This window comes from Monopterus albus, unplaced genomic scaffold (genome assembly GCF_001952655.1).
Source record: "Monopterus albus unplaced genomic scaffold, M_albus_1.0 scaffold26.1, whole genome shotgun sequence".
Classification (NCBI taxonomy): domain Eukaryota; kingdom Metazoa; phylum Chordata; class Actinopteri; order Synbranchiformes; family Synbranchidae; genus Monopterus; species Monopterus albus.
The window spans coordinates 509,876-520,997 of record NW_018127906.1 but is presented as its reverse complement, the minus strand read 5'-3'; the positions used below and the strand labels follow the sequence as shown (position 1 = coordinate 520,997).

General features: G+C 40.0%; 1 protein-coding gene across 3 annotated transcripts in view; it reads left to right on the top strand.

Moving 5' to 3' along the window:
- Nucleotides 1-11,122, top strand: part of LOC109957465 (vascular endothelial zinc finger 1-like) — a 59,782-nt gene that overhangs the window by 29,792 nt on the left and 18,868 nt on the right. For all 3 annotated transcript variants that reach the window (XM_020595358.1, XM_020595357.1, XM_020595356.1), the window contains exon 4: nucleotides 2,601-2,769. In XM_020595358.1, the coding sequence (XP_020451014.1) occupies nucleotides 2,601-2,769 (169 nt within the window). The remainder of the gene's footprint in view (nucleotides 1-2,600; nucleotides 2,770-11,122) is intronic.

Genomic DNA, 11,122 nt, shown 5'->3' with positions numbered 1-11,122 from the left:
AGAGGTTTATATGCTGGGATCAGCTCCTATGGCCTTGTATGCTCCTGGGACATTGCAATAAACCTGATCCAGGATGTTAATGTGCCTGGTTGGAAAATTGATGAATCTGCAGAATCTGGGAAACACTGCTTTAAGTTCCACATGGTTAAAGTCACCAGCCACAATCACAGCCGCCTCTGGGTTTGCATTCATCTGCCTGCTGATCAGGCAGTACAGCTCCCCCAGCACTAATTTAACGTTAGCTCACGGTGGTATATAGACAGCTACAATCATGATTGAGCAAATCTCTCTCACCGTTTTAAAAGGTCTGCATTTCACTGCCAGATATTCCAAGTCGGGGGAGCAATGTGCTCCAGTGATGGTCGTTGCTGTGCACCAGAAGTTGTGGATGTACAGCGCCAGACCTCCACCTCTCTGTTTAGCAGATGATGCAGTTCTGTCTGCTTGAAACAAGGAGCGTCCCCTCCAGTTCCACCGCAGCGTCTGGGATGTTGTCATCCAACCAGCTTTCAGTTATAATCGCCACACAGCTGTCCATCCTCCGTGAGACGATCCGCAGCCGAATCTCGTCCATTTTGTTGGTTAGTGACCTGCTGTTTGTGAGGAAGAGACTAGGGAGTGCCAGCCTGTGGGGGGGGACATCCATCAGACTGTCCACACAGCATTTTTCATTCGCAAAAATCGGAGAAAGGTAGTTTGGTGTGAGTTGTCTGATATTTAACAGTTCTTCTCTGGTGAAAGTAACCCGGGATAGGTTGCAAAACACTGACAAAACAAGAAAAAACAACAAAAACAGGAGAGCACGCTTAACCGAGGCAGCCATAGTCGTCATCTTAATGTCTATAATAGGCTAAAATTACACCATCGAGGATCCAAACGCTGCTCAGAGGGAACCCAAAGAGGTTGGAGGAGGTTAGGGAGGACATGCAAAGTATTAAGAGAACATTTTATAAAGGGGGTGTGCAAACTTTTGCACCGGTTATGATCATTATTTTACTATAACTTTTTATACACTGACCATTGCTTTTATTTATGTTGATGAAGGAATATTTGCACTAGCTGAATGTGCATCAAACATTATGTTGATGAGAAAGACATTATTTGTTTTGTTCTTTTAGCCATTTCAAAGTAAAGGATGCAGTCATTTTCACCCAACTGTACTTCTCCAAATATGAACAGGTAACAGAAACAGAAGACTGTCTGGTACTACTGAGCACACAGTTGTTTTTGAAGCATGTGTAGTTTGTATTTGCTGTTTTTTACCACAGGTTGGATACATTGTACATATACATGCATTTCATGTGTAATCAGTAATTCCCACATCGTGTGCCGTTTGTCAGAGATCTGGACATCATTTTTGTTCTCCAAGGTGTTTCTGTATCTCCTCTGTGCACTGTTTGTACACCAGGGCTTCCAATGTGCGAGTGAACACGCGGCCGGTACAGACATGAGAGCAAGCCTCACTCAAGGTGCATGTGAGATGCTACATGCTAGGCTTTTGTTCTGTGCCACTGCGTATGCAACATGTACTGTCATGCCTCTAAATCTGATTGGCACAGGATCGGAAATCTGAGTGATTGGCCAGTTGCCCGTCAAGGTCAATCACGCTGAAAACCAGCCATTTCCGGTCTCCGCCAATCAGTGCATCATTTATTAAAAACTGTTGCCTGCCTATTTACAACACCTCCTTAGCAGCTGCCTCAAAACCTTGGCCTACACATGCTTCTGCTGGTGCCATGACCAAGTGTTCATGGCATTTGTGGAAGTGGTCACCACAGCTTTTCAGTCCAACAAATAGCACTCTTGGAAGAAGTTGTTCCCCGTTCTTAGAACTGGAGAGAAGCCCTCTTTAGTTCCAGCGACAAGATTCTGCCTGCTTTCAGCAGCTCCAGTTAGCAGCCGAGAGTGGACCTTGGGAGACAACTGAAGTTCCCTGGTCATGTCACACAAACAATACTCCACCTGGGTTTTATTGAGATTCCACCAAGCAGGTAGGTGTTCCTGTGGGACCTGACAGTGCCCTGGCAGGACAACATGGAGGAGGCTCATGAGAGGAAGCTCACCAGATACCAAGAGATGGTTGAGCTGTGCAGGAGTCATGGCTGGTGAGCTTGCTATGACCCAACTGAAATAGGCTACCGGGGTTTTGCAGGGGACTTGCTCTGTATGCTCTTGACTAGTCCCAGAATCACCGGAGCAGCAAAGAGGAGAGCAAAACTTTCCACCCCTAAAGCCACACAGAAAGCTACCAGGTGACCTTGGATAAAGAGGGCAGACGTGTGCCCTGTTGCTGCTGGGACTTGGTTGGGTTACCTGGGTGAGGGGGTCTGATGTTAAAAAACTCGAAACCCCCTGTGACCCCAGGAACATCACTGTGTCCTAGCACATCTGAGAGATGTATCTCATAACCACATTTTGGTACAGCTACCCTAGTCTTTACCTGTGGGTGTTTTTTGTTTGTATCAGAAAGAAAAATAAAACACGTGCTTAATTTTTTTTCTTCAAAAGCAAGTTGCTTACAATTTGCTGTTTCAAGAATTCCAGTTACAAGGTTAGATTCCTCAAATAGTTTTTCAATATTCACGGTTTTTCTTTCTCAGGCCTGTACCTCTGCTTTTGCTACCAAAGACCGTCTGCGTTCCCACATGATTAGGCATGAAGGCAAAGTGACTTGCAACATCTGTGGCAAAATGCTAAGCGCTGCCTACATCACAAGTCACCTCAAGACGCATGGCCAGGCCAGCTTCAGCAACCCCTGTAACAATAAAGGTAAGCTATGTCACCTTTCAGTTAAATTTCCTTACAACCTTGCCCACTCTTTCAGTTTAACACTTTAAAAGTGGTCAAGTTTAAATAAATAAAAACACCACAGAAACACATCTGTACACTTCCTCATTGTCCGTCATTTTGTCAGATAGTTGTAAAAACTCTCTAACAATCTATTATTACCCGCCAATTTAATGAGTTGAGAGTGCTGAAGGAACAGCTCTCCCAACTATTCTTTTCGCTCTGTCTTGTGCTGATTCAGTAGCCTCACACTCTTGAGCTCCAAATCTTTATTATTCTTCCATGTTTTTTTCGTGGCTAACTACTTCAGCATACTTTCAGCCAGAAAGACCATTCAGACATCAAAATGGTTAGCTACATTACATTATACATTCAGCTCATTTAGGACACGGTTGCTTGTATTCTCTGATATTTTTCATACTTTTCGAAATGTTCAACATTTTTCAGGTATTTTTTTCCCCAGTTGAGACGAATGGGCAGTATTCAAAATTCACACTTTTTCTCAAAATTTCATGCATCTTTCAACTCATTCATACTTTCAGATTGAAACTGCATTTAGAGTTGAAAAAATTAAGAAACATCATTATTACACATTCAACTTTTAAATCCCTGTCATACTTTTAAAACCATTCAACTTAGTTTGAACCTTGGTTAAAATGGGAGAAAAAAAGCCCAGAACATCATTATGGACACTTCACACCCAGGACATTCACTATTTGAACTGCTGCCGTCAGGTAGACTGTTCAAAGCAATCAAATCAAGGACCACTAGATACAAGAATAGTTTTTACCCAACAGCAGTTGCCACACTCGGTGCTGCTAAAATATAATATGCCTGTGTGTGTGAGGGGGGTTGTGAGAGGTCTGTTTATTTTTTTCTAGCGGTTACATTTTTTATATGGTCTTATTTCATATGTTATGTTTTTTTCTATTGCTCTACTGACTGGAGGTCACTAAAATTTTGTAGTATGTGTTACAATCCTGAGTGGTGATATCAGTTAGAATGTGGGAGGCTGAGAAACTTGCCTTTAAAAAAACTTGCCAGTACAGCCACAGTTTTCACTCTACAGCCATAATTTTTTTCCCCTTGGTTGTAGACAAACCTTTCTTTAGTCAGTGTGGTTATCTAAGCAGTCAGACCTACAGAAGATTCTAGTTGAGCCTCAGCAAAATTATTCAGCCCCTTTACTTTCAGTGCAGCAAACTCTCTCCAGAAGTTCAGTGAGGATCTCTGAATGATCCAATGTTGACCTAAATGACTAATGATGATAAATAGAATCCACCTGTGTGTAATCAAGTCTCCGTATAAATGCACCTGCACTGTGATAGTCTCAGAGGTCTGTTTAAAGCGCAGAGAGCATCATGAAGAACAAGGAACACACCAGGCAGGTCCGAGATACTGTTGTGGAGAAGTTTAAAGCCGGATTTGGATACAAAAAGATTTCCCAAGCTTTAAACATCCCAAGGAGCACTGTGCAAGCGATAATATTGAAATGGAAGGAGTATCAGACCACTGCAAATCTACCAAGACCTGGCCGTCCCTCTAAACTTTCAGCTCATACAAGGAGAAGACTGATCAGAGATGCAGCCAAGAGGCCCATGATCACTCTGGATGAACTGCAGAGATCTACAGCTGAGGTGGGAGACTCTGTCCATAGGACAACAATCAGTCGTATACTGCACAAATCTGGCCTTTATGGAAGAGTGGCAAGAAGAAAGCCATTTCTTAAAGATATCCATAAAAAGTGTCGTTTAAAGTTTGCCACAAGCCACCTGGGAGACGCACCAAACATGTGGAAGAAGGTGCTCTGGTCAGATGAAACCAAAATCGAACTTTTTGGCAACAATGCAAAACGTTATGTTTGGCGTAAAAGCAACACAGCTCATCACCCTGAACACACCATCCCCACTGTCAAACATGGTGGTGGCAGCATCGTGGTTTGGGCCTGCTTTTCTTCAGCAGGGACAGGGAAGATGGTTAAAATTGATGGGAAGATGGATGGAGCCAAATACAGGACCATTCTGGAAGGAAACCTGATGGAGTCTGCAAAAGACCTGAGACTGGGACGGAGATTTGTCTTCCAACAAGACAATGATCCAAAACATAAAGCAAAATCTACAATGGAATGGTTCACAAATAAACATATCCAGGTGTTAGAATGGCCAAGTCAAAGTCCAGACCTGAATCCAATCGAGAATCTGTGGAAAGAACTGAAAACTGCTGTTCACAAACGCTCTCCATCCAATCTCACTGAGCTCGAGCTGTTTTGCAAGGAGGAATGGGCAAAAATTTCCGTCTCTCGATGTGCAAAACTGATAGAGACATACCCCAAGCGACTTACAGCTGTAATCGCAGCAAAAGGTGGCGCTACAAAGTATTAACTTAAGGGGGCTGAATAATTTTGCATGCCCAATTTTTCAGTTTTTTTATTTGTTAAAAAAGTTTGACATATCCAATAAATTTCGTTCCACTTCATGATTGTGTCCCACTTGTTGTTGATTCTTCACAAAAAATTACAGTTTTATATCTTTATGTTTGAAGCCTGAAATGTGGCAAAAGGTCGCAAAGTTCAAGGGGGCCGAATACTTTCGCAAGGCACTGTAGAAGTGTCAAATAACCACTCTATTAACTCCAATATTTAATGAAGCCAGATTTTATTTAGAAGGATATTGAAATTATGGCTTTTGGAGAGACTTTCGGGTGGCGCAGGACCAAGATGGATACATAATTCGGAGCTTGTGGTGTCGGTTATTAAAAGTACCCTCTGGTGATGTAAAAACTGTCTATAATAGTGGAAATTACAACGTTGAAGGAGGAAAATGCCAAAAGGCTCGACAACTGACAAGAGAATGCCTAAACAATAGGAAAACGTCGACCAAACAGGAAAGGACATCGACAAAGATGCTAACTCTGCGCCAGACGCTAACATGGCTATACAATATGGTAAGCTGTTAGAGGGCCTGACGTTGCTTTAAAACGGACTACGTGACTTCAAAAAGGATATTAAGCACAAACTGGGTGACTTTAAAAACGAGGTGAGGACAGCTATGAAGGAGGACCTGAATGAGTTCAAAGAAGATGTATGACAGGAGCTGCAAAACCAGAGTGCTAACATTTCAGACACCCAAGCACCTATTGCAGACCTCGAGGCGGCGTGTCTTGAAATGAAAGATACATTGCTTACTACCATGAAACAAAACAGTGAAATGCGTGACAAGATTGTGGACCTAGAAAGTCGTGTATGGAGAAACAACCTACGAATCTACGGGGTACTGGAGGAGAAAGAGGGCAAATCTCTCCTAGACTTTGTCTCGGAACTGCTAAAAACACACATCAAACTACCGGACAGAGTTCAACTTCAAATTCAGCGCGCACACAGAGCATTGATTCCCAAACCTTCCCCTGCTGCGGCTCCGAGATCAATAATCGTTAATTTCCTCCAGTTCCAAATTAAAGAACTGGTGCTCAGGAAAGCATGGCAACAGAAGATCGAGCTAGATGGTAAATGTCTTTACTTTGATAATGACTATGCATCCGATATCATGGAAAAACGCAAGGCATACAGGCCAATAAAAGCAGCGCTGAAGGAGAAAGGTGTTAGATTTCAGACACCTTATACCAGAATGAGAGTGTTTTGGGAAACAGGATTACGAATCTATGACAGTGCAAATGAAGCAGCACAGGATTTGACCAAAAGAGGACTCCAAATCAAATGGATCAGGAGAGCGGACAGGATGAAAGCTGCTGAGGAGAGACTGGAGAGCCTAATGCCCTGGAAGCGGGTCAGGACCATGGACAGCACGGGGCAACGGGCGAGGGAGAAGCTCACAGAGTTTCGACGTAGCCACCAGTGACCCATACATGCTCTTATCAGGTGATAATGCAAGTTAAGCAGAACTGTATGATTACTAACAAGCATGCTTGGATATAGATAGTAGTTGCTCTTCAAAATGGTTCAATCTTCATTTATGTATATATTTCTATGGGTTGTTATTGGGCATATTTAAATATCCAATTGTAATAGAAAGAATGCTGACTGGAGTTTTTGTTTTGGAAGAAAGTACACACCAGATGTTGGACATTTCTAGTACAAGTGGATTGCCACTGGTTTGGAATTTATCCTATACTGGTGAGGGCCACCATCCTAGTGTGGTATTTTACCCTCTACCCACCAACAGGGACCAAAAGGGACTTTTGGAAATGTCCCCTCTTTTGGAAGTTTCATTGTTCTGTGTTCCTTTAAAGTTCAGTAATTTGTTTACGTTTGTTTTGGGGACATTTGTGTTTGATCACTATTGTGCTTTTTAGCAAAGGCAATAATAGAAAATAAGATCAGTGTCGCTGAATGTGAATGGGCTGAATAATCCTGTGAAACGGAAGAAAATAATAACTAAAATGCGTAAAGAAAATGCACACATTGTTTACTTACAAGAAACCCACCTATCCAGATTGGAAAATGAGAAACGTACTACTTACAAGAAACCCACCTATCCAGATCGGAAAATGAGAAACTTAAAGGACTTGGCTTTACAAAACTATTCTATGGCATATTTAGACATGGATGTAAAAGGGGAGTGACAGTACTCATACACAACTCTGTAAAATTTGAATGTTGTAAAGAAGTTAGTGATAAGGAAGGGAGATATGAAAATGGAAACAGTAACATTAGTTAATACTTATGCACCACCTAATAGTAAACATTTCTTTAGACATCTAACAAAATGCTAGCAGAAGCGTTTTAACGAACATTAATATGGGGCGGAGATTTTAGTATTCTGATGAACACTAATCTGGATACAACAAACAATAAGAAACACAATAATCCTATTACCATAAAATTTAAAACTACTCTTGCAGAATTGGGAATTGTAGATACATGGTGAGAACTAAACCCTCAAAAAAGGGACTACACGCATTAATCAGCACCAAATGATAATTATTCCCGGACTGACTATTTTTTTATGAACAAGATAGATCGATACAAAGTAAAGGAATGTAAGTGTGAAGAAACAAGTCTATCAGACCATGTTCTCTTGTCTTTATAATTAAACCTCAACTCAAGGGAACGCAATACATTATGGAGACTAAATGTAGGATTATTGAATAGCAAAACAATTAAAGATGAAATCAGATTAGATATTAGAAGGTATTTAGAAGAAAATGATAATGAAAAGGTTAATTCAGTTGTCCTATGGGATGCTCTTAAAGCCGTTATGAGAGGAAAACTGATTTCTAAAACTGTAGCACTGAAAAAGGCCAAGAACAAAATTTATGAAAAGGAAGAGTAAATTGAGAGCACAAGAAAACCAGCATAAAATAACATTAAATCCAGATTCACTGCCAACAATACAAGAAGTAAGAAACAGAATTGACCGACTACTGACCTCAGAAATTGAGAAGAAATATAAATTCCTTAGTCAATCATATTATGAGGTTGGACCTAAAGCAACTAGGAATAACCTAGTCAAAAAACTTAGAAAACAACAAGCTGAAAGAACAATTCACAAATTAAAAGATGACAAAACAGATCAGATTACATATACAGATATAGAAAATGTATTTAGAAAGTATTATGATCGGCTATATAGTCAGCCTCCCTCTGCTAATAGTAAACAAACAGAAGATTTTCTACAGGCATTAGATCTCCCTTCACTTGGGGAAAACAGAATGATCTTCTTCTAACCTCCCCTATAACAAAAAGTGAGATAGAAAAGGCAATTGGCAGACTAAAAAGTAATAAGACACCTGGCAGTGATGGACTGCCATCCGAATGGTATAAGACTTTTAGCTCAGAGCTTATACCATTGTTGGAAGCTTCATTTAACTATACATTAGAACAAGGTGCTCTTCCCCCATCCTGGAGAGAAGCTATTATAACTGTGATTACCAAAAAGAAGATAAGTGAGACGTGCCGACTATAGACCTATATCGATACTCAATGTGGACTATAAGATATATACATCTATTATTGCAAAACGATATGAACAATTTATGGGTGATATTATTGATGAAAACCAAACGGGATTCATTAAAGGTCGCCAGACCCACGATAATATTAGGAGGACTCTTCATATCATAGACCATATTAGAAGAGAAAAAATTAGAGCTGTACTTGTTAATCTTGACGCAGAGAAAGCATTTGACAGCGCGAGCTGGACTTTTCTGTACAAAGTGTTACAAAAATTTGGATTTAATGATAAAGCTGTACAGTGTATTAGGACAGTATACCAATTACCTACAGCCAGAATAAAAATAAATGGTAATGTAACAAAAAATATAAACCTTGAGCGCTCCATTCGGCAAGGCTGTTGCCTATCTCTAACCTTATTTGTGATCTATATAGAACCTTTAGGACAATACATAAGACAAAATATGAAAATTAAGGGTATTCAAATTAGAAATGAATCACAGGTTGTAGGATTATTTGCAGGTGCATATGGCTGCAATATAACAAAGAGTGAAAAATTTAAGGGGGTCTGAATACTTTCCGTACCCACTGTACATGGCGAGAACTAAACCCTCAAAAAAGGGACTAGACGTATTATTCAGCACCAAATAGGAGTTATTCCCGGATTGATTTTTTTTATGAACAAGATAGATCTATACAAAGTAAAGGAATATAAGACTGAAGAAATGAGTATCAGACCATGCTCTCTTGTCTTTAAAATTAAACCTCAACTCAAGGGAACGCAATACATTATGGAGGCTAAATGTAGGATTATTGAATAGCAAAACAATTAAAGATGAAATCGGATTAGATATTAGAAGGTATTTAGAAGAAAATGATAATGAAAAGGTTAATTCAGTTGTCCTATGGGATGCTCTTAAAGCTGTTATGAGAGGAAAACTGATTTCTAAAATTGTAGCACTGAAAAAGGCCAAGAACGAAATTTATGAAAAGAAAAAGAGTAAATTGAGAGCACCAGAAAACCAGCATAAAATAACATTAAATCCAGATTCACTGCCAGCAATTCAAGAAGTAAGAAACAGAACTGACCGACTGCTGACCTCAGAAATTGAGAAGAAATATAAATTCCTTAGGCCACCATATTATGAGGTTGAACCTAAAGCAACTAGGTTATTAGCCAAAAAACTTAGAAAACAACAAGCTGAAAGAACAATTCACAAATTAAAAGATCACAAAACAGATCAGATTACATATGAACCAGCAGATATAGAAAATTTATTTAGAAAGTAATTTTTGAACGGCTATATAGCCAGCCTCCCTCTGCTAATAGTGAACAAATAGACAATTTTCTACAGGCATTAGATCTCCTTTCAGTCGGGGAAAAACAGAATGATCTTCTAACCTCCCTATAAGCTATTATTTCTGTGTAGCTTCTTCCGGTTCTTTCAAACCAGGAACTCTCAATGAGACGAAAGAGACTGCTTTAGATTTTATAAAAAATAACCGTGCTGGTTTATTCAGAGGATCACAGGTAAAATTCACAGTACACGTCCAGAGCTCTCTCACCCCTCTACCTGCGCGCAGGCAGCAGAAAGCTGAGAAAAGTCTGGACCCAACAACCTATATAATATTAATCATTTTTGGGCTAGCCCATGCTACAAGGGGCGTCAAACCGTGACGCCACCCGATAAGCAAGCTTTGCAGCTGCTCTATCGTTTAGCCAAAACATGAGGAAAAGTCAAGGTGCGTGACTGTTGTTTTCGTGGTGTGTATCTAAAACAATTGGACATAACCTTACACAGTAAGACAAATATTAAGACTAGCATTACAGTTGACACTAACAGCAGTTTTCCTGTAACCTTGAAGTGCCTGCAGTCTGCACTAAACATTCATAGACAACAAATCTCTGAATATCTATCTAACTAAAAAATAACCTAACAAGTCCCCCTTTCGACACGACCAAAATCGTGTCGAACTAAATCAATGTCCCAGTTTCCCCAGATGAAGCTACCTAGCATTTCGAGAGGTGAGTGACCCCCACCAAGCCACCCCCTCAAGGGTAAACTACAGAGCTGAGTACTCCAGGGAAAAATGAACTGAAAACACAACAAGGGCAACAGCATGTAAGCAGGTACTTCATTGCAGTGACCTCTATATGTATGCCATATGTGTAAGCTGATTAAATGCAATTAAGAGCCATGGAGTGGACATAATTATGGAAAAGTATAAACATCATGTGTGGCAAACTTTCATTGGTTAATCCTAACATTAGGGGGTAACTAATACATGAAAAACAACAAAGATTTTATTACATCCTACCTTATTCATGAACACCACTCAATAATAAGAATTTAAATAAATAAATAAATAAATGCAATTTCTCTCAATACTTACCAAACTTAATTATCAAAAATTGATTACCAAAAA